This window comes from Oryctolagus cuniculus, chromosome 5, assembly GCF_964237555.1.
Source record: "Oryctolagus cuniculus chromosome 5, mOryCun1.1, whole genome shotgun sequence".
Lineage (NCBI taxonomy): Eukaryota > Metazoa > Chordata > Mammalia > Lagomorpha > Leporidae > Oryctolagus > Oryctolagus cuniculus.
Window position 1 is genome coordinate 126870655 of NC_091436.1, and position 27310 is coordinate 126897964.

Sequence of the window (27310 nt, forward strand, 5' to 3'; positions counted from 1 at the left end):
TCCATCTCCCATCGCAGATTCCACTCTGAAACCTGAGCGACCCGCCCTCCAGCCCCAAGACTGTAGTGGGGCGCGGGTCCCCGAGTTTCCCAGCCCCTTCAGGCATGCTTTAGGTTAGTTGTTGACACTTTTCCTATTCGTTATAATCGCTCCGCTAACCTAAGCACGTAGCAAAGCCAAGCGTGGGAAGAAAGCCCTCCAGCCCCTCAAAGTGTTCCTTGCATTCAATCACAACAGCCCAAGGCACCCAGTAGCAGTAATGTGTTGGGGTTTGCTTCCCTACCCTCCCTCCCTCCATATTTAGAAAAACAGCCAAAGACCCCACAGTCTGTGCACAAAAATGATACATTTATTGAAAGAGTATTTTTTTTAATACAAAAGAAAGCTCTGTACATAGGACTGTGACCACGTCCACTATTCCTGGGTCAGCATCCCAGGGGAAGTAGAAACCACTGACATACACACCCCACGTACACACACACACACACACATCCACTCAGGCACGCACACACACATACCCCAGAGCCACCGAGGAAGGGACACACCAAGGGTCGTTGCACGTATAAATGCCACCTCATCCCGACACACGCATGTTCTCCCAAGGCCACGCTCACACGACACACATTATAAGCACTTTGCCTGGTTCACTCACTGGGTCTGTCTTTTGTGGGAAGGAGAGGAAGAATTCATTCATGGCCTCTCCTCCCCGGGGCGGGGGAGTGGGGAGTGAGTGAGTGGCGGTGGAGTGAAACAAGAGCAGAGCAAAGGGGCTGGGCAGTTACAGACCTGAGTCCCAAGCTCCCCCAGCTCTCTGGCCCCTGATTTGCCATGCCCCGGCCAAGAAAGCCACCCATTAGCCCCAGCTATCTCCAGGAGAAAGCCCAGAGAGGTGACTTCCATCTTGGCACCCCAAATTAGGGCAAGACAGCAATGGGGGTTTAGGGGTTTAGGGGGCTCTCCGACACATTGGCAAATCATCCCCTTGACAACGAGGCTGTGCGCAAAATCTTCCCCCAGCCCTTCACCCAATCACAGAAGCAGGCTTGTTCCTACTGAAGGCAGTCCTGGGGCTCCAGAACAGCACCCCAGCTGCTGCCCTGTCTGAAAAAAGCTTCCTTTCGGATACAGGTGGTGAAGGTAGGCTCTGACACAGGGTAAAGGACCCTCCCCCTATGCTGGCCCACCCTTAAGGTCCACCCCAAAGGGGGCAGAGGGGGGTGGGGCATGGCCCCTGTACAAATTACATAAATACTGAGGTTACACTTAGAAAAATAAAGTCATTTTCTTCAAGGCTTTTTTTTTTTTGTCTTAATTTAAAAAAGTTACAGTAGCTGCTCACTCCCTGGGAGAGCTGCCGGTTCCTGGCTCCCCTATCGCTGCTCTCAGCCCCAGAGCTGCTCCCACTTCTCCTGACCCCCATTCCTGCCTCTCACCCCCTCCCAGACCCCACCCTGCTCACTGCAACTTGGGCCCCAGGCAGCTGCAGGCCTGGGGGAGCACAAGGCTGCAATGCCCATGCGTGTGGCACAAATGAAGTCAGTTGCCTCTGCCTGACGCCCTCCCACCCACACCCCCACATTTGGTCTCCCTCTTCCCTCTCCCTAGCAACAGCCCTCAAGGGCAAAAAGAGGCCCAGAGCTGTGGGTGACCCTCCCCACCCCGTTGGGGCATGGCCTGAAGGCCCCTCCCCGGCTTTCTCCTGGAAACAACCCAGGGCCGGGCAGTCCCAGCATCTCCCCCCCAACACTGGCAGACCCCAAGCTCATGGGGTGGCTCTGTCCCCAGGGGCCCAGCCAGTTCTGGGGAGCCCCAGGGCTCCCCAGGGAAGGGGAGTTTGGGCAAGGAGGGGGGACGAGAAAAACGCCATAAAAAAAAGTTAAATATTTTAAAAATATATATTTATAGATTTGTTTTCACTTCGTCTCCTCAAATAAAAAGTTCAAAATCAACTTTAAGTAAAGCAGCTGGAGGAGAGGGGAGGAGCCCTGGAGATCCACGGGCAGCGGCCAGGTAGGGCAGGTGGCCCCAGGATCCTGCCCTGTGCGTGGGCCCAGCTACTCAGGATCCCAAGGGGCAGAGGGCCGCACGCGGGAAGGAAGATGCCCCCCACCCCGTCTCCCCAGCTGGCTCCCTGAGGGGCGGCAGCAGGGTTTCACCCAGCCTGTGGCAGACACGGCGCTGACCTGGGGTCAGCAGAGAGGCTGGAGAGAGGGCCCCGACTGTGCCCTCCGGGGAAGACACGGTGCCCAGTCCCACAGAAGGCCTGCGAGCAGGGAGTGGGGCCCCGTCCCGTCGGGGAAGCTAATACTCATGGCAAACACCGAGCCAAGCTGGCGAGGGAGAAACCGCCGAGGGAGGACAGCTCCACCGTCCTGTCCCCAGACACGGGAGGCGGCGCCGGAGGAGGAGTGGGTGAGGGGGGACGGGGCGGGGGGGAGGGCAGGCAGGCCCATTTCTTTGGCTGGAGCGAGAGGGCGTAGTCCTGTGGCTGCCCGCGCCTCCTCCCCGCCTCCCTCCCGCGGCCCGTCAACGTGTGTGTAAAGAAAACGTGAAAAGGCAACAATAAATAAGTGGTGCCGTCCCTCGGCCAGCTGTCCAGGGCGGCAGGGCGGATCATTCACTCTTGGTGCTGTGGGTGGCGTCCAGGTTGACCACCTGTAGCTCGGTGAGGTTGCTGCTGCTCCCGGCCTGCTGCCCTATCACAGCCATCTGGAGGGAACAGGGGTGTGAGGCCGGGGGGCAGGGCCCCGACCAGCCAGCGCAGGCTTCTTTCTCCCTGCTTAGCCTGACCAGACAGAAACAAATGGGGTCCCAGCCCAAGGGTTCTGGCTTTGCCTAGGTGCTAACCACCCGCCTCCCCGCTGCCCCCTCCCCCCAGGGGACATGAAATAGTTGTCTGGGATAGAAGAGAGGCGCCCCCGCCTACCTGGTGAAGCTGAACTGCAGAGACAGGGATCTGCACTGTCCCAGAGGGTGCTGTCAGGAACACCTGGGGCACACCACCTGCATGGGACAACCACAGGGGACATTCAGACTGCGTGCTCACAAGGAATCTCCAGATACTGGAGGAGTCACGACAGGTGCTGAGCCTGAGACTGAGCTGCCCGGGGTGAGTGACCCAGTGCGTCCCAGGGTATGTATGGCTGTGAGTGTCCCAGTGGACAGACAAGGATGGGACAATGTGTGTGTGTGTGTGTGTGCATGCGCACCTGTGTGTCTATGGCTTGCACAGAACACTCGTGAGCACCTGAGTGTATGTATATGTGTGTGTGTATGTGTATGGCTTGCACAGGACACATGTGAGAACCCAAATGTGTGTGTGTGTGAGTATGTGTGGTTTGCAGGACATGCATGAGTACTCGAGTGTGCATGTGTGTGGTTTGCATCCATGAGCATCCAAGTGTGCATGTGTCTGTGTGGTTTGCACAAGACACACGTGAGCACCCTAGTATGTGTGTGTGTGTCCATGTGTGTGTGGTTTGCACAGGACATGCGTGAGCACCAAATGTGTGTGTGCATGCACATGTGTGATTTGCATAGGACATGTGTGAGCACCTGAGTGTGTGTGTGTGTGAGCATGTGTGTGTGTGGTTTGCACAGGACACATGTGAGCACCCGAGTGTGCATGTATGTGTGTACATGAGTGTGTGTGTGGTTTGCACAGGATATACGTGAGCACCCGTGTGTGTGTGTAGTTTGCACAGGACATGCGTGAGCACCCGAGTTAGCATGGTTTACACAGGACATGTGTGAGCATCCGAGTGTGCACGTCTGTGTGTGTGAGTGGGTGCATCTCAGTGGCAGGGAGGGGAAGAAGGGGGTGGTGTGGAGTATAAGGGAGGAAATGATCCTCCTGCCTCACCCTGCGCCTCTACTCACCTTGCTCTTGGACCTGGCTGTGGGACACCTGCATGGTGGATGGTGCCTGGGAGAAGGCATTGAGCACGGTGAGGCTGCCGTCAGCCAGGCCCGAGGTGGGGGCGTACATCACTGCGTGGGGGCTAGGATACATCATGTGGCCGCCCACGGTTGTGGGGACAGACGGTGTCATGATGGTGGCGGGCAACGTCACTGGCAAACACAGACACACGTCAGGGCCCGCTCCTCGACTGACTGCCCCCAGCCCACCCCAGGGATTCCAGGCCTCCAGAGTCCTCCTGCCTGCTCCCAGACCGCTCCTTTTCTCCATTCCATCAACTAAGAAAAGCCAATTCTTTCTTGAATGCAACAGCGCCAGCCTTTAATTGTATCCTCCTGCATCACATTATTTGCCTATCTGCTGGATTCTCTAAGACCTGAGGTCTTAGGAAAAACACAGATTACAATGACCGGGGCAAGCATCTGACACAGCAGTTAGTACGCTGCTTGAGATGCCTACATCCCATAGCTGAGCGCCTGGGTTTGAGTTCCAGCTCCGCTTCCAACCCAGTTTCCTGCCAGTGCATATCCTGGGCGGTAGCAGATAATAACTCAAGTACTTGGGTCTCTGCCACCCACATGGGAGACCTGGGTCTTGACAAAGCCCCGGCTATTGTGGGCATTTGGAAGCTGAACCTGCAGACAGCAGATCTCTCTGTGTCTCAGTTTTCCTATCTCTCTACCTTTCAACTAAAAAATGGAAATAAACTTTTAAAAAGTTTTTGAAAAGAAACGTTTACAACAGCAACAAAGAGTATTCTTATGACCAAGCTACTGTCAGGAAGTATGGGGCGTCTTAGGGAACTCTGTGGATCCATTTTTTATTGGTTCTCTTCCTCTTCCCTCTTCCTAAAAGTGCAGCTCACAAATTTTAAAGCAGCACGTCTCAAGTGCTAACGGGCATCCAGTTACCTGGGAGTCTTGTTAAAATGCGGATTCTGAGTCAGTAGCCTTGGGGTGAAGCTTAAGATTCTGCCTGTCCAAGAAGTGCCCCGGCAGTGGTGGTACTCAGGGTCCACAGAGCACTCTTTGTGCAACAAAGTTGTAAACAACAAGAACTTAATAACCTGGAGAGTGTCTCCGTTTCTGAAGCGACTAGACACCAGAGGGGGATTTCATGGCTGCTCAAACCCCTCGGCCCCTCCTACAGGCAGACACCTGCTGCCCAAGTCCTTCCTTGCGATTAAACAAATGTTGTGTCTTTAGACAAGTAACTTCTCCTTTCTAGGCCACCAGGCCCTCATCTGAATGAGGAGGAGGAGGCAGCTTCAACCGTCTCTAATTTCCTCCTGCAATCCACAGCCCCAGCCATCCTCACCTGACTTTCCCCACAACACTCGGGCTCAAAGCCTCAGTTTCAGCTGCTAAGGCATTCGCTGACAGGATACTGCTGGGCAGCTACTGCTACGCCTCACAGGGGGCAGGCAGGGCGGGGAGGGTGATGGGGTTGTGAGCTATACCTGTCCCGCTGGAGGAGGTCTGCGTGAGGTCTGTGCTGCTGTCGCGAGAGGGAGACGCTTGCTGTGGGGCCTGGTGCACCTGAATGGCCTGCACTGGGACCTGCTGGGCCACTGCCCCACCTACGAGACACAGAATCTTACTTGTGTGCTCTGTCCCACCCAGTCGCCACCTGCACCAAGTACCCCCAAACACCCCAGTCCTAGGATCTGGCACACTAGTCCCCGATTCCCATTGCTTTCTTTCCCAGGAGTCCAAGAGGAATCTCCTCTCCAGGGGCTCCATGCTATGCTCTTGCCCTACCCTACTCCTCCCACCCCTGGCCTTGCCTTTACCTTCTTTGGTTGGTATTGACCCATTAAGGACATGGCCTGCCCTACAGTCACAGTAGGCAAGCGGGGGAATGTCTACCATCCCCCTGGCAGTGGATGACCAGGGCTGGGCTAGCCTGATGAGGCCAGAGTGTACTCAGCTGATGGGACAGCAGGGGTCGCGGTGGGCAGGAGCATAGCTGCAACAGGTCACAGAGGCTTCTCTTGGACTCGGGCCCCCTGTTCATCCTTTTTTCTGATACAGGAAAAGAGGTTCTCCCGGTGCCAGCCCTGAACCTGCTCTTAGCATGCTCCATTTACCCCAGGGAGGACAAATCTCTCTCTGTGACTCACCAGGCATGAGGGTGAAGCTAGTGGGCAGCTGCATAAGGCCCCCAGAGGAGACAGGGCCGCTGCCCGTGCTCTTCAGCACAGTCCCGTTGGCACTGCTGACAGCACTGGGGCTGACGCTAGCAGACACTGGTGCCAGGTAGTTGGTGATGGGGAAGGAGGGGCCGCTGCTGACTTGCATGGTGGTAGAGGTGCTGGGTGCTGTTTGGATGGTGGAGGTGGTGCCCGGCAGGTTGGTGACCGTGAACACCGGCTTCAGTGTGTCCTATACCCAGAGTAAAGATGGAGCCGTGAGCCTCTGCCAGACCCCGCCCCTGCAGAAGTTCTGCATGGACTGAGAGCCCAGACTGAAACCAAAAGTGCTTGGGTTCAATCCCCGCTCCACCATCTCCCTGCTGCTTAGGGAGTTTCCTAACTCTAAAAGGAAGGTAATACCTACCCCATAGGTTGCTGTGGAGATTAAACTAGTTAACATACCTAGTGCACACACGGAACAGTCCCTGGCACATAACGAGACCAAAATAAGTACCTGTTGTTCTCATGATCGTAATTCTCTGAGCTCTCTGCCCGGATGGAGTGGTTCTCACACTGGCTGAGCGGCCAGGACACTCAGCATCCATTCCCACCCAGCTCCGGCACTGACCATCTGTGTGGTCCTGAGACCACTGCTTTCTTTTTATAAGCCTGTTTTCCTCTTGTATAAACATGAGGGGGCCTGGACAACTCTGCACTCTTTAAAAGGGTTCCTCCAGCTCTGATTTGCCAGGCATGTGACATGGGGACTGAGAATTCTGGGGGAGACCTTGGGGGCTTAGCCAAACACTCATGATTTAAACTACCAATGGAACTTACCCAGCAAAATTTCCTGAATTGCTGAGCCCTACTGCTTGACTGGTTTGAAAATGATTACGGGCGTGATATAGACGAAGAGAGGTGGGGAGCCCAGGATGTCCACTCCCCCCTCAGGAAGGCTTTGTTCTTAGAAGGGGAAGGAAGAAGACATGAGCCGAGAACCAAGCCACCAAGCCCACATGAGAACTGAGTCAATCAGGGGGCTCAAAAGCTGGGGGTGGGTCAGCGCGGGATGTTTGCGAAGCAGCTGGGCTCAAAGCCTCTGATTGGCCGAGGCGTTGCTAAGGCAAACACTGCCGCTTCCTCCCATTAGTCAGTTAGTTAAGGGCCACCCAGAAGGAGGAGCTCCCCAGACAGCAAGGGAGGAAGCCCCGCCCCCTCTCCTTACCGGGAAAAGGAAGGGGGAGGCGTAACCAGGGCCGGCACCCCCAGCAGCAAGCAAATGCACTCCCTGACTGCCCTGGCCGAATCCTGAAGGGACTAGCAAGGTAGTCCCCCAGCCTAGTCAGCCAGCCGGCCGGCTTCCCAGGACCCTGGGACCCGGAGGGCTCCCTTCCTACTCCCTAGCGACCCAGCCTGCCAGGAGGGCTGGGCTAAACTACACCCCCGCCCCCAGCGGGGAGACAGCTGGCGGGAGGAATGCAAAGGCCCTGCCAGGCAGGCGGGCTGAGGGCGGGAGGCCGGCGTGGAGCCCGAGCCGGCCTTATATGGGCACGGAGGCCGCCCGCTTATCTAGGGGGCCGGCCTCCTGTCAGGAAAGCGAGGATGGACACCTGTCTCCTAGAACGAGGGGTACTAACCCATTCCTCTGCACAGCGGTGGGCCCCTGTGCGCTAGTCCTGGACTGGGGAGGGAGTGGGACCCCCTTACCCTTCCTTCCCCTCGCACAGGCGATCCAAACACACCTTGGTCTCCCCACTGCTGTCAGACTCCGACACCTGGTAGGTGAGATCTGTCTCTTCAAAGCCAGTGGCACTCATTCTCTGGTCCGTGGTGGGATCTGAGCGGGGTGGCGAGTCTGGCGAGTTGAGGCAGGTCTGAATCAGCGCCTTGCCGGTCTCACTGGTGATCATGGGCTGCAGTTTGCGGGTGGCAAAGGTATACACATGGCCTGTCTCACTGGCCACCAGCAACAGCACCTGTGTCCCTGTCAGCGTGGACAGCTCATAAGCCTGGGGGATGGGGAGGGAGATGGGCAGGTCAGCAAAACTGTTGATTTCTACCTTCCTTGGGAAGTAGGAGAGGGGAAAACTACTCAGTGAGCGCAACTTCCCACTCCCATAACGACCTTTTGTTTGAGTGACTGGCAGTGTGTGTGTGGGGGGGTCCTATCATGATATCTGAAAGTGAGCTTGAAGCAGCAAGAGGACTCAGGTCCTCTTCCTTTGAGGAGCAGCCCCAGTGACCCACAGACACCCCCAGCAAACAGTCACATCTCGCCAGTGATGGAATATATAACCTCAGGGGACACGGCAGGGGGTAGGGGGAGAGGCAGTCAGCCTCCCCCCAACACTGCCTGGTGCCTGGAGCTTCACAGACCCCCCACCCCTTCCCCACAGTCACAGGGAGCAGGAGAGACCCCTACCAGACTGGACTGCACACCTGACATCCGTGATAAGCACTCACCTAAGACTGCCCATAGCTCTGCCCAGGAACCACAGAGGCCTTAACCTGTTGCCATGCCCTAACTTCTCTTTCTACCCAAGCATACTGTGCTACTCTTTTCTTTGACTTGGGAAGGAAGAAGGATGGGAGGGAGGGAGGCAGGGGGGTTTCCCTTCATGAACCACCTCCCCACAGCCTCCCCACTGATGATCAAGTGACAAGGGACACCAATATGAGAGTATGTAAGGTGATGGCAGGTGGGAGCTGTATTAGCAACAAATACCTTGCCATGAGCCCAGGAAAGGGACCCCCAGGGATGCTATCAACCATCCCAACAAAGTTGCACAACCCACCTTAGGAGCAGTTTGGATTTCCATATGGGACAGACAAAAACACCAGTCACTGTTCCCAAGGTTCTAGTGTTTTTTTTTTTTTCTTTCCCAGTTCCTCTGCTTCTATCCATTCCCATATCTTTCACAACCCCCCCAAAATGACGCCTTTCCTCACCACTTTTCACTGGGTAACTGGCAAATTTCTAGGTCCCTGTGCAAACCTCTCAGATTCCCCCCCCCCCAAAACTCCACGCACAGATTCTCCTGAAGGCTGGGAACCCCACTGGTCCCCCAGGACAGGCAGGTCTGCGGCCAGTCCTGCCTGTGGATGCAGTGCAAGGCACAGGGCAGCGGGCAGCCAGCCTCCGGCCTCGCTCCCCTACCTGGTCCCTCCGCTCGCCTGTCGTCCCGGCTAGCACCATTCCAGTGGTGCCCACCGCCGTCCCACGCAGGCTCCAGCCTGCTCACCTCCATACCTGCTCTTCTGCTCCCCGCTTTCCTGGCGCCCTCCATGGAACCCCAGGGTGCACCGGACCCGTACAGGCTCCCGCGCCTCATCACCCAACACGCGGGCCGCCGCTCCTCGGCCCCTTCACTCGGCCAGGGCCTCTTCCTCTCTCGCGCCGGTCACTCCCACCTCGGCGCCCTTTCCCTCAATTCCGGACGTCGGCGCATCTCCCCTCTCCCCACTTTTCCCCGACAGCCCCTCCCCTCGCGCCCTCCCCTCCCACACACCTCCTGCAGACTCGCCGCCTCTCACCTCCGCCTCGGCGCTGCCTCCCTGAGGGCTCCCCCTGCGCGTCCCCACCCCTCGGGGCTCCCCGCGGCCGGCAGCCTGCCGGCTCCGTACCTTCTTCATGATGCCCGTCTTCCTCTTGCTGAAGGTCGTGTAGCGCCGCAGCTTGTTGTCGATGAACTCCATCTTGATCTTCACGCGGCCCCGGGTCTTCTTGCCGGGCTTGGCCCCGCTCACCGCGCCGCTCACGGGTCCGTAGCCCCCGGCGGCGGCCGCCGACGCTTCGGGCCCACCGACCACCATCTCCATCTCGCTCAGGCTCCGCTTCAGGCCGCGCCGCTCCGCGCCCAGCTCCTCCTCCTCGCCCGACTCCGAGTCGCCCTCGCTGCCGCTGTAGAGGGCCCCCGCGGTGGGCGCCGGGGTCGTCGCCGCCGCCGCTGCAGCCTCCCGCTCCAGGCGGCCCGACCCGAGCCCCGCGCCGTTCCCGGGGACCCGGCCCCCGTTAGCCCCGCGAGTCCCGCCGCCGCCGCCTCCTCCGCCCGGCCGCCCCGTCGCGGTCCGGTTCAGGCTGCCCCCCAGGGCCGAGCCCCGGCCCAGAGCCGCCGCGGCCCCAGCTTGGCTCGGTAACATGGCGCTCAATGCAGGAGGGCGGACGGACAGTCAACGAGGGATCGGAGCCGCCGCCGCCGCCGCCATCGGCTTCCCGGCGAAACCCGGCACTCCCGCTGCTGCTGCTGCTGGTGCCGCTATCCCTGCCGCGGCCGCCGCTGCGAACCCGGGGCCCCTGCACGCCCGGGCCGACCTGGGCCCTCACTTTCCTGCCCCTGTGGCCCGGGTTGCCCCAGGCCGCGCGCAGCGCCCCCTGTCCGTATGCTAGGGCGGCGCGCTCAGCGGCCGTCAGCGTCCCCCGGGGGGCAGGGGCTGCTGGCCGCGGCCGAGACGGCGGGTGGAGGGGGCCGGGACCACGCGCTGGCGGCGGAGGGATCCCCCGACCCTTCCCCCCATATAAAGAGATACAATGTTTCCTTTTATGGCGAGGCCGCTCCTTATATGGTGAGCCCCAGCGCCCCCGCCCTATTGGTCCGCGGTTCCGGCACCTCCGCTCCCCATTGGCCCGCAGGAGGCGCTTATTTGCATAGACATACCGAACTCGCTGCTGTCATCCCGCGTCAGACCGCGATTCCGAAAGGGGAGGAGCCGACGCCTCTTAAAGGAACAGGACGCGAGGCAAGACTCCGCCCCCTAACCCCCCAACCGGAGAATGGTGGAGAATTGGGAGGGACCTGCGGAGGGGCTGCCTGGCAGAGGACCGGAGCGCCGCGGAGAGGGAGCTGAAAGCAAACTTGAGGGAGCCCCCGAGTGGACTGGGGGGTTTGCTGTAAATGAAGAAATCACAGTCCAGATTGCAACGACAGAGACGGGAGCGTTTCCTCACGCCTTCGTGAGGGAGGAAAAGTCACTGGCCGAGCAGCGGGGGCTTGGATCCGAGGTGTTTTGGACATCGCGTCCAGCCGCTCCGGGTTCCAGCCCAGCCCCCAACCCCCTTCCCTTTCCCTCGCATTTCAAGGGGACAGCGCTTTCCCACCAGGCCGGCCCCCGGTCCTCATTCATCATCCTCTGCACTTAGGGGGTCTTTGGTAGACGTACTTACATCTGGAGAAGGCGGGGGAGACGGACAGCCGGCCTCCTCGTCCCCGATGGGGGCAGGGAGGAGAGATGGAGAGCGGTGAAGACTTCCAGCTGCACGCTGGGCTGGGGGAGGGGATGGCCCACGGCGCGGGCGGCGCGGGAGAAAGCGTGGGGGGCAGAAAGTTTAAGCCAAGCACGCTCTTGCTTGAGTTCAAGCAAGTCGGCTCGGGGAGCCCAAGGAGGTAGGGGATTGAAAAGGTGAAGAGATGGGGTGGTATGAGGCCCAAGCTAAGGGTCTGAGTCCGGGTCCTTGCCTCAATGCAGTGAAATCAGGTTGGACTTCGCTGTTACAGAAGTTAGTCCAATCTGCAATCTGCCTCTTGCTAGCCCTGTGAAACAAGGGATGTCGATCTCTCCAAACTCCATACTCCTCAGACCACGAGATTCTTAACACAGGTTCCATGAGAAAAAGACCCAAGAGCAGAGGAAGTGGTCAGGGAAGAGTTAAGAGCAACCTGGGGTAAGTCACCTCTTCCCAGGCATAAACATCCTGGTGACTCCTGCCTTAAAAATCCTTTGTGAAGATTCAATAAAAACAGTTGTGAGCCATCAGGGGTAGTGGTAGTGACATTAGTGTACTGCAACCAGCATTTAAAAAAAAAAATTGGGGCAGATATGGGGCATATTGGTTCAGTCACCCCCTGGGAGCCTCACAGCCCGTACCAGTGCCTGGTTGAGTCCTAGCTACTGGTACACTTCCCAGCTTCCTGCTAACGCACACCCTGGCGGACAGCAAGTGATGACTCAGGTCCTTGGGTTCCTGCCACATACAAGGGAGACCCAGATGGGAGTTCAGGACTCCTGGCTTTTGGGGAGTGAACCAGCAGACCCAAGACCTCCCTCTCTCTCCTTCTGTCCCTCTTCCTTTCAAATAAAATGAAAATCATCCCGGTCTCCTCACTCCGGTAGCAGGGGCCCAAGTATGTGGGCCATCTTCCCCTGCCTTCCCAGGCACATTAGCAGGGAGCTGGATCAGAAGCAAAGCAGCAGGGACTCCAAGCAGCACTCCAATATGAGCTGTCAGCATCTCAAGCAGGAACTTAACCCACTGGAACCCAACACTGTCCCTTCCCACCTGCTTTTCTAAATACACGCATTTAATACTGGCTTCTCCATCAAACTCCTAAATATGGGGATTAAGAGCCCTTCTCCCCACTTCCCAATCAGTTTTTTAAAAGTCATTTTTCATTTTATTTAAGACAGAAGCAGGCAAAATCTTTCACGTGCTGGTTCACTCTCCTAATGTATGCCACAGCTGAGGCCGGGCCAGGTCAAAGCCAAGAGCCTACAACTCGGTCTGGGTCTCCCACGTGGGTGGCACGAACTGAGTACTTGAACCATCACCTGTTGTCTCCCAGCGTGCACATCACCAGGAAGCTGGAGGTAGCAGCAGAACCAGGACTCTGATACACAGGCATCCCAGGAGGCATCTGTGCACCAAACACCAGCTCCACAACTTAAACAAGGTTTCTTTTCCCCCTCTTTTCCTAATTTACACAACAGGTAGTTAAAACATATGGAATGTATTAGCTCAAGAGGAAAAACAGGTCAAATAAATAAATAGATTCCAGCAGGGTTTCAGGAGCTATGAACGGTGCTGGGGGCTCTACTTCGTCTGAGCAGCACCATCACAGCCCTGGGGTCTCATTCCTGCCCTAGTTTACACACACAGGGCCCCCGGCTCTCAGCAGGGGTACCCCGGAGGACCACCGCTCTCCCCCACATCCACAAGGAGGGGGTCTGGGAAGAGGCAGCTCCCAGCTTCCCCTCAAATAGGCTGCCGTGTCTCCAGCTTCAGTCAAGCCCTGGGCGTCTGCAGTTCCTCTGCCTGCCTGGGATGGCTTCATCCTCACAGCACTTTGCCCACACGGGGAGGCAGGGAGAGACTTAAACCCACTCCATGTTGGAGTACTGCAGGCCTAGAGGCCTTAGAGTGTTGATGAGAACAGGGAAAAAAAAAAAAAAAAAAAAACCTGGCTCACAGAGGTGTTGTGCGTGGACCTTTAGATACGTAAAAATCAGATGTTGTTACAGGAAAGCTCTTCCTCCATCCAGCTTCTCTACTTCCATGAGTGGTCCCAGTGTTTAGAGAACAGTCACCCCTCCTCCTTTCCGTCATCATTCGCCTTCCTGTGTTGCGAAGCACAGCCGTCCCCCGGTTTCTGTGCGGAACTGGCTCCACAACAGCTTCCCCCACCCCCAAAGACACCAAAATCCAGGAATGCTCAAGGGTCTTATACAAAACAGAGCAGTATTCGCATGTAGCCTGTGCACAGTCCTCCTGTATACTTCGAATTATCTCAAGTTTTTTTTTTTTTTTTGGACAGGCGGAGTTAGACAGTGAGAGAGAGACAGAGACAGAGACAAAGGTCTTCCTTTTTCCGTTGGTTCACCTCCCAAGTGGCTGCTACAGCCGGCGCGCTACTCCGATCTGAAGCCAGGAGCCAGGTGCTTCCTCCTGGTCTCCCATGAGGGTACAGGGCCCAAAGACTTGGGCCATCCTCCATTGTACTCCCTGGCCACAGCAGAGAGCTGGACTGGAAGAGGAGCAACCGGGACAGAACCGGCACCCCAACCGGGACTAGAACCTGGGGTGCCGGCGCTGCAGGCGGAGGATTAGCCTAGTGAGCCGCGGCGCCAGCCTCAAGATTGCTTTTTAAGACCTATTGCAGGGCCGGCGCCGCGGCTCACTAGGCTAATCCTCCGCCTTGCAGCGCTGGCACACTGGGTTCTAGTCCAGGTCGGGGCACCGTATTCTGCCCGGTTGCCCCTCTTCCAGGCCAGTTCTCTGCTGTGGCCAGGGAGTGCAGTGGAGGATGGCCCAAGTGCTTGGGCCATGCACCCCATGGGAGACCAGGAGAAGCACCTGGCTCCTGGCTTCAGATCAGCATGGTGCACCGGCCAGCGGCAGCCATTGGAGGGTGAACCAACAGCAAAGGAAGACCTTTCTCTCTGTCTCTCTCTCACTGTCCACTCTGCCTGTCAAAAAGAGAGAGACCTATTGCAATGTCAAGGCTATGTGAATAGTTCTAATACTCTATTGTTTAGAAAACAATGATAAAGTCTTAAGTGTTCAATACAGGTATACTATGTTTCCCATGTGTATTCAATTTGCCATTGGTTAAATCCACAGATGCAGAATCCACAGATATGGTGAGATGCCTGCAAACAGGAGGATGTGCACAGGTTATCTGCAAACACTACTGTTCTTTTATGTAAGAGACTTGAGCACCCGTGGACTTTGGTGTCCATGAGGGGACTGTCCTAAAACCAGTAACTCGTGGATGCAGAGGGACAAACCATACATCCACATATTTGCCATGTGGCTCTGCAGTGCCTCCTATTGGTGTTAATGCTGGGTCTTGCCATGTGACTGCTTTGACCAATAAAATGTTAATGGACTTGTGGACTTGTGTGTGTGTGTGTGTGTGTATTTGAAATATATAGTGAAATACACATAACTTGAAAGGCAGAGAGAAACAGACAGAAAATGCCCACAGCAGCCAGGGTTGGGCCAGGCTGAAGGAAGCCAGGAGCTCAGAACTCAGCCTGGGTCACCCATCCACCTGAGCCATTACCTGCTGCCCCAGGGTGTGCATTACAGGAGGCTGGCACTGGGAGCAGAGATCCAGGCACGGGGGTGTCCTGAGCAACATCTTCAGTACTGCACTAAGCACCTGCCCCAAACTTGTGGTTTTAAACACGCTTGGGTGAGCATTTGACCTCGCGAGGAAGATGCCGCATCCCATATTGGAGTGCCGCAGCTTCAATAGCTAGCTCCAGCTTCCTACTAACGCAGACCCTGGGAGACAGCTGGGGTGGCTCAAGTAACTGTTTTTGTTTTTTTTTTTTTTTTTTTTTACAGATAAAGTTAGTGAGAGAAAGAGACAAAGGTCTTTCTTCTGCTGGTTCACCCCCCAAATGGCCGCCATGGCTGGTGCACTGCGCTGATCCAAAGCCAGGAACCAGGTGCCTCCTCCCGGTCTCCCATGTGGGTGCAGGGGCCCAAGTACTTGGGCCATCCTCCACTGCCTTCCCTGGCCACAGCAGAGAGCTGGATTGGAAGAGGAGCAACTGGGACTAGAACCCAGAGCCCATATGGGATGTTGGCACGGCAGGCGGAGGATTAACCAAGTGAGCCACAGTGTCGGCCCCAAGTAACTGGGTTCTTACAACTCACATGAGAGACTTGGATTAAATTCCTAGCTTCTGGCCCGGCCTGGCCCTGCCCCAGCTATTGCAGGCATCTGGAGAATGAACTAACAGATGAGAGATCTCTGTCTCTCAAAAAAATAAACATTCTTAATTGATTTTTTTAGAATGTGCTCATATGGTTTGGCGGGACCACTTGTGCTTCTGCCACTACAGAACAACACGGTCTGGGTGTCCACACACCAGACCCACAGCCTGAAGCCAAGCCCAGCTGAACTCAGCTTAAGTCTAGCCAAGATCAGCCAAACCTTGCTGAACCTGAAGATCCCTGAGCAAAATGTTTGTTGTAAGGGACTAAGATTTGGGGGTTATATTACATAGCACTGCCATCCCAACATGCAATAGCTAAGTAATATGTAACCCAAGACCACCATTGCCCCTTATGCATGGGGGACTTGTTCTAGGGCATTCTGTGTATTCCTGAAACTGTGAAAAGCACCAAGCTCCAGCCTCATATAGACTAAGCTTTTTCCAAAATACATACACCTATGATAAAGTTTAATTTATAAATTAGCCAAAGTAAGAGACCACCACCAACATGACAAAATATAACAATTATAACAGACTGCAATAAAAGTAATTTAAAACATGAACTGTTTATTTCTGGAATTTCCGACTTAATGTTTTTGAACCATGGCTGGCCATCAGTAATTGAAACCTTGGGCAGTGGAGCTGTGGGTAAGGGCGGTGAGCGGGGTGGGGGAGGGACCACTGCAACCACGGAGATTAAGTTAGATGATGCATACTAAGAGCTTAGCAACATGCTTACAACAGAGCTAGTCTGCAGAAGCTATTAGCTGTTAGCTTCATTACTGAGAAGTTTGGGGAGGAACAGGCAGAACACTGCTGAACTCACTTCTTGTGGTCTAGGTGAGGAACAGGCTGGAATCAAATCATTTGAAGCCTAAAGGGCCTGCAGCCATGAGGCATGAAGCCACCACCACTGTTCTACCTCCTTCAGCTCCCTGCTAGGGTCTTCTTAAATGTTTATGTATTTGTTTATGTGAAAGAAAGAGAGAGAGAGAGAGAGAGAGAGAGAGAGAGCAAGGTCCCATCTGCTAGTTCACTTCCCCAATGCCCACAGCGGCCTCGGGTGGGGGAACACAGCCAGGAGCCGGGAGTTCAGCCGAGGTCTCCCACACGGGTGGCAGGGACCCAACTACTTGAGCCATCATCCGCTGCCCCTGCAAGAGTACCCATCAGCAGGAAGCTGGAATCCAGAGCAGAGCAGGACTGGAACCCAGGCACTCGATGTGAGATGCAAGAGTCCTAACCAATGTCTTAACTGACAAACACCTGCCAGCTCCTAGAATCTGACAGGGGCTCAGAAACCTGAGCCTGTCTCAAACTCCTCCAGCCCGGGCGAGGAAGAGGCCAGCCAGCAGTCAGCAACACAGACCAGGTGGACAGACCAGGTGGACAGATGCGATCCCGCCACCTGTGAGCCCTCAGTCTCAACCGAGCTGCGAGCTGGAGCCAAGGGCCAGGATTGATTGGCCCGTGAGCCCTGTCTGAGCTCCACGGGTCTCCATGCAGGCACAGACGCCAGGACCAGGGAAGGAAGCAGGACCGTGGTTTTGGGCCACAGCAGGGAATCAGTCTCAGAAACAGGTTGTAAAAAAGGCTTCTTTATTGAGAGCAGCGAGTGTAAAAAAAAAAAAAAACAAAAACAAAAACAAACAAACAAACAAACAACAACAATAACAAAAGTGGGAGGCAGAGCTGGCCACCCTCCCCGTCTCCTCCAGGGCCCACCCCTGCCTCCCATGCCCACCCACACCCCACGCTGCAATTACATACAAAAGTCGCCCGTGGTGCATACAAAAAGGGCGGGTTATATAGTGTCAAAAGCTCCTGAAAACTCCTTCATCTGCCAGGCACTTAGGATGAGGAAAGGAGAGAAGGGCTGGGGGAGGCATGGGGCTGGGTCAGCGTGCACAAGCCCACGGCGGGAAGGACTCACTGGCTGGGTCCTCCAGCGTCCTGGCCTAGACCCCACGAGGGGCCCATGCCCTGTGTGCCCAGAACTAGTCTGGGACTCGAGTACATGAAGGAATCCCCCCCCAAACCCAGCTTGTCCCCAGCTCATCCCCAGCCATCCCGCTGCCCCCCGCCCCGACCCCCCAGGCAAAGTTGTCAGGTGAGTGGCAGAGCTGGACCTGGTCAAGGGGAGAAGCCTGCAGGCCAGAAACCAGGGTTACCTGAGGCACCCACACTGTCCCCGGTGGGGGGGAGAGGGTGGCAGAGAAGGCTGCCCGGCCCAAGGCCCTGGTCACCCAGCCTGGGGCTAAATCTACCTCCACAGGGGGCTGGAGGTGAGGAAGAGGAAAGCCCACGGCCCAGCCCCGATGCCGCAATGCCTGCAGCGCCAGGGTGGGTGCCCCGGCGCCGAAGAGGACGGGACCAGGCCCACCATGCTGAAGGCTCCCCTCCAGAAGCGACCCCCCTGCCCAGGCCGCGCCAAGACACAGCCTGCCGGGCTCCCTGCTCACGGCTTGCCGTCGGCGGAGCTGTCTCCCAGGGCATTGGCGATCTCGCTGAAAGAAGGCCGGTCCTTGGGGCTGGGCGCCCAGCAGCGCTGCATCAGCCGGTAGAGCTTGGTTGGGCAGCCTTCCGGCTGCGGGAGCCGAGCCTTCCCGGCCTGCAAGTCTGTGGGAAGAAGGGAGGTGCAGTCAAGACACTCGACAACCTGTGCCTGCAGGTGGCGCAAGCAGCCGCAAGAGGGCGACACTGGGGCAGGGGTGGCAGGCGCTGGCTCAGCAAGCTTGTGATGAGGATCTTGCAACCCAAAGGGCTGACCCTCCTGGCATTGGCTCCCTCTGGCTGGCGGGGTGGGGTCCATGCAGCAAAGGTCCTTGTGGGAGCTAAAGTGGGGGGCATCCAAGTGCAGGCCGTGGGTGCTGGGGGCCAGGGTTATTTTCCAACCAGTATGAAAACAGCTCACTATTCAAAGGGCTGGAGCAGTGGCGGCTGAGGAGTGACAAAGCATCAGCCCTGAGACAGAACCAGTCTGGAATGACCCCTTGGGAAGGCAGCTGCCTACCTGCCAGCACTTCATCATCTGCCTGCCCACCATGGGGCATTTCTCCATGGGTGAAGACCTCCCACATAAGCACGCCGAAGGCCCAGACGTCAGACTTGGTGGAGAAGTCGCCCTCCAGGATGGCCTCGGGGGACATCCAGCGCAGTGGCACCCAGGCCTGGCGGAAGTGGCAGTACTCACTGCAAGAGAGAAGCCACCAAGGGATGGCGGCGCGTGGTGCACACAGCCCGGGGCCCGGCCTTCCCACACCGAGGCATTCAGAGCACTTGGCTGCTTGTATGTAGGGCACAGGGCTAACACTGGATGACACCTGGAGGCAGCCATGTGGGTTTGATGGCTTAAAAATTCCATTAAGGGGGTGGGTGGCCGGTGCCGCGGCTCACTAGGCTAATCCTCCACCTTGCGGCACCGGCACACGGGGTTCTAGTCCCGGTCGGGGCGCCGGATTCTGTCCCGGTTGCCCCTCTTCCAGGCCAGCTCTCTGCTGTGGCCAGGGAAGGCAGTGGAGGATGGCCCAGGTACTTGGGCCCTGCACCCCATGGGAGACCAGGAGAAGCACCTGGCTCCTGGCTTCGGATCAGCGCGGTGCGCTGGCCGCGGCGGCCATTGGAGGGTGAACCAATGGCAAAGGAAGACCTTTCTCTCTGTCTCTCTCTCACTGTCCACTCTGCCTGTCAAAAAAAAAAAAAAAAAAAAAGAGGGGTGGGTGGGCATTTGCACAGTGGTTAAGTTACCACTCGGGATCTCGGGATGCCCGCATCCCATATCAGGGTTCAAGTCTGGGCTCTGCTTCCAATGCAGCTTCCTGCTAATGCACACCCTGAGAGTCAGCAGGTGATGGCTTGAGTACTAGGGTCCCTGCCACCCCTGGGGGAGACACGCAGTGAGTTCCAGGCTCTTAACTCGGGCCTGGCCCGTTCCTGGATGTTATAGGGCACTGGGAAGTGAATCAGCAGATGGAAGGAAGATCCCTCCCTCACTCTCTGTTGCTCTGCCATTCAAATAAAAAATAAATTAAAAAAATGTTTAATCCTGTTAAGAAGCAAACTCTGCCTAAACGTTAACAGAAAATTAATAATCATGCATACTTTCCACACTGGCTTTAAACAGCTGATAAATGGGAACCTGTTTAATGGAAAGAGCTCTACTAATGACAAAGTATCATGACTAAAGCAGCAGTCAGACGACCTGGGGTGACCCGGAGCCGGGCCTCAGGGGGACGTGTCCACTGCGTGGGCAGGCACTGAGCGCAGTCTGAGTTTTTAAAACAATAATCACCGAATGCAAGGAGTTGCAGAAGAAACCACACAAACAGCTAAGTTCTGTTGCTGTGAAATCTGCCTCGCTGTTAAAAAGAAAACGTTGGTGGCTTCTGAGCCCTAGGGAAAGTTTGCAGCCGTCAAGGCCTGCGGCTCCCTGCCTGGGACAAAGGACTAGAAGGCTCGACTCCCTCCTGGGCTCTGCAGTGCTGGACCAAGTATGTCCTAACCTCTTTCCCATACACCCCCAAACTGCATGTGCCCACCCCCAGGCCCTACCCCCAGCCCCGTGCGCTCCTACCTGTTGTACACATCCTTGCTGAGACCCAGGGCCGACACCTTCACCTGTCTTTGGACGCTGACCAGGCAGTTGCGAGCGGCCAAGTCCTTGTGCACAAAGCGGTTGTTGGACAAGTGCTCCATGCCCAGGGCCACCTGGGTGCACAAGGCCACCTGCAGAGAGAAGGCAGCCTGTCCCAGTAGCCCAGGATAGGGGTTAACAGGACCACCCCCAACACACCCCTTGGTGGGGTTGCCCTGCTGCCGGTGAGGCCGCTCGGAGGCCTCACAGCAGAGCGTGCAAGTTCCCTTCCCTGTAAACGGGACGGCGGCGGTGGGTGCCCGAGGACTGGACTGGCAAGCACTCAGTAAAGCGAGAGCACAGGGCTGGGCGCACAGAGAATAACCACTGCGGAGAGAAAAGTAACTGGGCAGTGGGGCCAGCGAGTGGCGCAGCGGGTTAATCCTCCACCTGCAGTGCCGGCATCCCAGATGGGCGCCAGTTCTAGTCCCGGCTGCTCCACTTCTGATCCAGCTCTCTGCTATGGCCTGGGAAAGCAGTGGAAGACGGCCCAAGTGCTTGGGCCCCTACACTTGCGTGGAGACCTGGAAGAAGCTCTGGCTCTTGGCTTCTGATCAGCTCAGCTCTGGCCATTGCGGTTATTTGGGGAGTGAACCAGTGGATGCAAGACCTCTCTCTTTCTCTCTCTCTGACTCTACCTCTCTACCTCTCTAACTCTTTCAAATAAATAAAATAATTATTTAAAAAAAAAAAAAGAAGTGGGATGGGTGAAGCTGCCAGGATCATTGGGCCCCGCTGGGTACAGGTGCACACTGGGTCTCCTCGCAGAAAAGTGAGGCCACTCTTAACAACCCCTGGGCTGCCATCCTCAGAATGCCCCAAGCGCCGCTGGTGTCCCTTGAAGTGATCACCATGAACAGAGCTGACTCTACTCCAGGCTTCAGAACCCCAGGGCAGCGTCTGTGAGTGGCAGGCAGCAGCTTTGATGGTGTGACCCGGTAGGGCTGGGACTCCCTGCGGCCTGCTCTCTGATCTGGCTTGCATGCAGAACCTACTCCTGGTCAAGGAAACACAGGAGGCCGGCCTTGGCATGGGCACTAACGTGTTCTCTCTCCCGAGAGCAGCACTCCTGGAAATACTGCCTAAGTGAGGACAGTGAAAGGGAACCCTGTGAGACCCAGGCCAAGCGAGCGCTTCCTCACTGCTGGGCAAGACACCGCGGGAAGGCCACTGGATTCCTTTTCCAAATTCTGTTAAAGATCTGTCCTCTGGTGCAGACCAGCTGACCCATCCCTCTCCGCCCCAAGGGCTTGCCCAAGTCCTGGCTAACCCCTGTGACACTACTGAGGCCCCGGTCCTCCTGCTGTCATCAGCTCAGAGGTGACCCGCAGAGAGGTCAAAGGTCACAGGGCTATGACATCATCTTGTCGGCCACTCTAACAGACCTCCAGCATCTGCCAACACCCAGGGCTCCCGCCTCTCACCTCTAGCACCAGCCCACTGCTTCCCGAAATCCTCTGCCCGCTCCACCAAGGGTGCACCCTCATTCCAACTCCAGCTGGCCGGGGAGCGGCCCCAACATGCCACCTCCCTTTACAAAGGAAACTGTTCCTCCTTCCGTTTTTCTCAAGCCCTAGGACTATAAAGGGACAACACAGCTCACGACACCATAGCACGAGGAAGTTATCGACAAGTCTTAGCACCTTTCCCAAGGAGCTTCATCTCTATGGAATGCCCAAAAGCAACGTTCTACAAACTGTTCAGCAGGATTCACACAGGGCCGGGGTGTCCGTTGCAGCACTGGAGAGGCCTGCGTCCCGTGTCAGAGAGCTTTTGAGGTTGCCTCCGCTCCTGCTTCCAGCTTCCCGCTAATGTCAGCCCTGGGAGGCAGCAGTGATGGCTCAAGTAGGTGGAGTCCCTGGACTGAGTCCCTGGCTCCTGGCTTCAGCCTAACCCAACCTCTGATGCTGTAGCATCTGAGAAGTGAACCAGCGGAAGGGATCGATCTCCCTCATCCTCTCTCTCTGCTTTTCAATTAAATTAAACAAGTAAATTAAAACTTTTTTAAAAAGACCCATGGCCGGCGCCGCGGCTCACTAGGCTAATCCTCCACCTTGCGGCGCCGGCACACCGGGTTCTAGTCCCGGTCAGGGCGCCGGATTCTGTCCCGGTTGCCCCTCTTCCAGGCCAGCTCTCTGCTGTGGCCAGGGAGTGTAGGAGGATGGCCCAAGTGCTTGGGCCCTGCACCCCATGGGAGACCAGGATAAGTACCTGGCTCCTGCCATCAGATCGGCGCGGTGCGCCGGCCGCGGCGGCCATTGGAGGGTGAACCAACAGCAAAGGAAGACCTTTCTCTCTGTCTCTCTCACTGTCCACTCTGCCTGTCAAAAAAAAAAAAAAAAAAAAAGACCCATATGGGTCTCAAATCTAATTTAGTGAGTTTAAAAAGAAAAAAAATAGAGCAGGAAAAGTTAAGTACATAAACACAGGATCATCAAAGTTTAATTTTAGGTGTGTGTGTGTGTGTGTACGTGGACCCCCGCTGAGTCCAGAGTAAAACACCTCCCATCGGGAATCCTAACCAAGAAACGCTGTCAGAGGGGCCAGTACAGACATTTGTGGCCCACAGTGGAGTGCCTGGCCCCACTCCAGCTTCCTGCAGACCCTGGGAGGTGGTGGGGAGGGCTCAAGTAGTTGGGTCCTTACTAGTCTTGTGGGAGACCTGGATTGAGTTCCCCCCTCCCAGCTCTATCCTCCTCCCCTCCCCAACCCTGGGAGCCACAGGCATCTGGGAGTGAACCAGCAGATGGGCACTCCGTGTCCCTTTGCTCCCTCCCTGACCTTAAAAGGCGCAGCAGACCACACTGCCCCCGGGATGCCTGTCCCCCACATCAGAGTGCCTGGGGTGGGCTCCCACCTCTGCTTCCTGCTAATGCACTCCAGGACACGCAGGTGATGGCTCAAACACTGGGGTCCCTTCCCCTGGGGGAAGCCCAGCTGGAGTTCCTGGCGTCAGCCTGGACCAATCCCGGCTGTTGCAGGTATCTAAGGAGTGAACCAGTGGATGCACAGTATTTCTCTTTCTGCTTTCCAAATAAATAAAAAATAAATAAACTTAAAATAGCTGGAAAACTTATTTTAAAAACTCCAGGGGCCGGCATCGTGGCTCACTTGGTTAATCCTCCGCACCGGCATCCCATATGGGCGCTGGTTCTAGTCCCGGTTGCTCCTCTTCCAGTCCAGCTCTCTGCTGTGGTCCGGGAAGGCAGTGGAGTTTGGCCCAAGTACTTGGGCCCCTGCACCCGCACGGGAGACCAGGAGGAGGCTCCTGGCTCCTGGCTTCAGATTGGCGCAGTTCCAGCTGTAGCAGCCATTTAGGGGGTGAACCAACAGAAGGAAGACCTTTCTCTCTGTCTCTCTCTCTCTCTCTGTCTATAACTCTACCTGTTCAAAAAAAAAAAAAACCCTTCCAGACTTCAGGGCTGGTGCTGTGGCACAGTGGGTAAAGCCACCACCTGTGACACCAACATCCCATACAGCCACTGGTTTGAGTCCCAGCTGCTCCACTTCTGATCCAGCTCCCTGCTAATGGCCTGGGAAAGCAGTAGAAGATGGCCCAAGTCCCTGGGTCCCTGCACCCATGTGGGAGACCCAGATGAAGTTCCTGGTATTTGTTTGGCTCAGTACTGGCTGTTGTGGCCATCTGGGGAGTGAAGAGCAGATGGAAGACCTCCCTCTCTCTCTCTCCCTTTCAAATAAAAAAGGAAGGAAGGAATCTTTAAAAGCAATCCCCCATCTAACGCAGAAAATCGTCAGTGGAGAGCGTGGAACCCAACCTACGGCCGCTAGCCCGCCGCACCGAAGACCTCATGGCAGACAAGCACAGGAGAGGTGTGCGGCAAAGGTGGTGACAACCATCGGTCAGACAAGGCCCTCAGGTCACAGGACAGGGGCAAGGGACTTCCTATCGGCCCACGTCCCTGTCCAAGCCAGCAAAACCCACCTCCTCCACACTGCTCTCTCAACACCGCCGCCTCCTTGTCACTTAGCTGCTTCCTGTCCTTGAAAGCAGACGACTTTGTCCCCTAGCGTCTCTCGCTGCCTCTCCGCACCTCTGCGGCCCTCGTGCCACACTCTAGCTCAGCCCTGCCCCCCAGGGCGGCAGGGGCCCAAGGGGAAGAGGCTCAGGCCCCGCCCAGCCCAGCCCAGCAGGCCCCTGGACGCGCACTGCTCGCTGCTCCTCCAGCTCACGCTCACCACAAGCAAGCAGGGGGTCCTGCTGCTTGGGTGGGGGCTCCTGCCCCAGAGGGAGGGCCTGAGTAGCTCATCCATGAGAAGCTGCCGCCACAGCAGTGCAAAGCCACTGTCACACGACGAGACCTGCGGGCAAGTCACCTAACCTCGCTCGGCCTCAATTTCTTCATTTGTACCCCACAAAATGGGGTACAGTTCACACTTAATTCCGGGAGCTAATGAGGTAATTAAATAACACATCAGGGATGGCATCCCATGTCAGAGTGCCGATTCTGGTCCTGGTTGTCCCCGCCTCCCATCAGGCTTCCTGTTAACGCATCCCGGAAGGCAGCAGAGGACGGCTCAGGTGCTCGGTGCTGCCACCCATGCGCGAGCCTTGGATGGAGTTCCCTGCTCCTGGCTTCAGCGTGGCCCAGCCCTGACTGTTGCGGGCATCTGGGGAGTAGAGCAGCAGCTCTCGCTCTCTCTCGCTCTCTCTCAATTAGGTGGAAACAGGCAAGTAAACAATTAAAACAGGAAGCTAACACATGGAAGAGACTCACCGAGGGCCCGGCCCCCAGGTGCCTCTGTGACCACGGCTGCCCCGGGGACCTTCTTCCTTCCCAACCCGTGCTCACCTTCTGCTTGGTGCTCAGCGGCTGGGACTTCAATTTCTCATCCTTGCTCTTGGAAATCCTCAGAAACTGTTTGAGGTCTCCCTGTGGGAAAAGCCAAGCCCCTCGGTCAGGTCAGAGCCCGGCTGCCGGCTCCCAAGCCTCAGCCCCAGCAGGGTCTTGCAGAACCAGAGTGAGGGGAGACGGTCCCGCGGGCTTGCAGGCTGCGCGCAGAGCAAGAAGCTCCAGCAGAACACAGGGCGCACCTCGGACACACGCAGCAGACGTGGGTGCAGACGTCTGAGGTCTGGGGGCCCAGCGAGCGGAGCACCTCCAGACGGCAACAGGGGAGGTGTCTGTGGGACCCACCCGCCAGCTCCCACCCTGCACGGGGACACCCCAGGGCTCCTGCCGACAGCGTACCAGGTCCACGTACTCCAGCAGCATGTAATGGGGCTCGGCCTCCCGGCACAGCCCCAGCAGCCGCACCACGTTGGCGTGGTTCAGCTTCCCGAACATCTCCAACTCGCGGCGGAAGTCCAGCTGCTGCTGCTCGTCCTTGCTCTGCAGGCTCTTCACGAGCACCAGGGTCTCCGCCACGCCCTCCTCGAGGCCCTGAGCCTTTGCCAGGAACACCTCCCCAAACTCACTCTTCCCTGCGGACACAGGGCACAGGCGGGCTGGGCCCCGCTGCTGCCCGGGACCCCCTCTGCACCCCCCCTCACCCCCACCTGGGCTTCAGTCTCCAATGGTAACAACACAGGGGTTACAAAAACAGAGGGCACTTCCCCAGCTCTCACATGGTCCACATGAGCATTTTGGGGGTTTGGGATCAACAGGTCCTAATAGTTCACGTTTCAACGTATGCTAGTTAGAAATTTAGCACAGACCCCTAACCCACCCTACTTTTCCTCTTGAACAAAGTTTAAACAAAAGAAGGAGTCAAAGAAAACATCCAGAGGCTACCCCGCAGGTAGTACACCAAATCTGCAGGGGGCACTGGGGGCACCAGACGGGGTCCCTGCCTCTGTCCCCGTCCATCGCTAGCAGCCAAAGGGTCAGGCCCTTCCGAGCCCCGTGCCCGTAACCCAGCCTCAAGCCCGAGCCGGCGGCCTGTCACCCAGCGGGGCAGTGGGGCTCAGGACAACGCACCTAGCGTGGTGATGGGCTGCAGGCTGGCCCTCGGGAAGTGCATCTTGTCACTCATGCTGTGGTGCCTGTTGGTGGCCGCTGGGCCTGAGCCCAGGCTGCTCAGGGCTACTTCCTCCTGGATCTCTGCTGAGGGCTGCCCGTTCTGCAAAGGCCCACCTGGGAAGAAGGGGCACGGGGTGAGGGACGGACACACTGGCCTCCACGGGGACCTCACTTCAGGGCCAGTCTCAGCGATGAGCTGGGGGCAGGGAAGGGCCAGGTCACCCTTTGCCGTGTGACCACTTGGTGGTGCAGCGGATCACTGCCTCTGAGATGGGATAAGCTGCAGGGGTCTACCCCAAATCCCCCACCCCCCACCACTTCTACAGGGGGTGCCTGCCTTCTAGGAGCGCCCCAGGTGCACAGCGCTCCAAAGACACACAATGAAAGTGACGAGGAGGGAGACTTCCCAGAGCACCAAGGGGAATGCGGGAAACCCAGCACTGCCCGGTAGAGCTCTGCTCGGGGCAGGTGGGGAGTAGAGACAGGGCAGACTGCCCTTGGGGAAGCCCAGACTCACGGGGGAGAGCCCACGTGGGACAGATGCACGGGTGGTTACACTACTCGATCTGTGGTCTAGTCCCCCCTTCCTCGGGGAGGGTAGGCAGGGAAACAAAGGCAACTGCTCCAAGAGGCTCTGGCGAGGAAGTCTTGGGCCAGGCGCTGGGAATCGGCCAACTCCCGGCTTCCCGCGAGGGGTGGGGCCTCCCGTGGCCCGCAGCGCTGCGGCTGTCCCCGCCGTGGCCGCAGGAGGGCGCTCAGCACCCGCCGCCGCCACGCCTCCCGCCCTGCTCACCCGCCCGCTAGCTCGCTGGCTTGCTGGCTCTGGGACTCACCGTTGAGGCACTCCATCTCTGGCTCCTCGCCCTCGGGCTGCTTCTGCAGCCGCTTAGCTTTGCAGCGCTTCTTGCAGTAAAACATGAGGCCTAGCACAGCAATGATGTAGGCCACAGCTGCGCCCACCGACAGCCCGATGGTCTGGATCATCTTGTAGGGCGGGGGGCTGCCGGGGCCCTCGGACTCCTCTGGCGTTGGCTTGTCTGAGAGACACACAGACGTGTCTGACCAGGGCATGTCCCTCCTCCCTCAAGTGCCTCAAGTCTGGGGTGGGGGTGGGGTCACCAACAACGCCCACCCAACAAGCTCTTGTACAGCCTTGGCCTTGCTGTAGAGCCAGCAGCAGGTGCGGACTTATGGGTCAAAAG

The 27310-nt window shown here is 57.2% G+C and overlaps 2 protein-coding genes and 1 long non-coding RNA gene across 4 annotated transcripts in view; 1 reads left to right on the plus strand and 2 right to left on the minus strand.

The window, feature by feature from the left end:
* Nucleotides 1-326: 326 nt before the first annotated feature.
* On the minus strand, nt 327-10540 carry SRF (serum response factor). Of its 2 annotated transcripts, none has more exons than XM_051854730.2 (7): nt 9678-10540; nt 7796-8062; nt 6042-6303; nt 5379-5498; nt 3880-4071; nt 2927-3003; nt 327-2709 (listed from the first exon to the last, which is right to left on the minus strand). In XM_051854730.2, the coding sequence occupies exons 1-7, from the start codon at nt 10191-10193 to the stop codon at nt 2614-2616; spliced, it is 1530 nt and encodes a 509-aa protein (XP_051710690.1). In that variant the 5' UTR covers nt 10194-10540; the 3' UTR covers nt 327-2613. The 2 variants fall into 2 exon arrangements, with proteins under 2 accessions (XP_051710690.1, XP_051710691.1); XM_051854731.2 differs by lacking the exon at nt 9678-10540 and adding an exon at nt 9304-9480.
* Nucleotides 10541-10656: 116 nt separating this feature from the next.
* On the plus strand, nt 10657-11804 carry LOC138849661 (uncharacterized). Its single transcript, XR_011388678.1, has 2 exons — nt 10657-10790; nt 11580-11804. It is a non-coding gene; the product is annotated as an uncharacterized lncRNA (long non-coding RNA).
* Nucleotides 11805-17072: 5268 nt separating this feature from the next.
* The window catches only part of PTK7 (protein tyrosine kinase 7 (inactive)), a 61265-nt gene continuing 51027 nt past the window's right edge, over nt 17073-27310 (minus strand). Inside the window, exons 14-20 of the mRNA XM_017345138.3 lie at nt 26942-27145; nt 26067-26222; nt 25338-25570; nt 24939-25019; nt 20068-20219; nt 18508-18686; nt 17073-18113 (exon numbers count right to left, since the gene is read on the minus strand). Of these exons, the coding sequence (XP_017200627.2) occupies nt 17953-18113; nt 18508-18686; nt 20068-20219; nt 24939-25019; nt 25338-25570; nt 26067-26222; nt 26942-27145 (1166 nt within the window). The 3' untranslated portion in view covers nt 17073-17952. The remainder of the gene's footprint in view (nt 18114-18507; nt 18687-20067; nt 20220-24938; nt 25020-25337; nt 25571-26066; nt 26223-26941; nt 27146-27310) is intronic.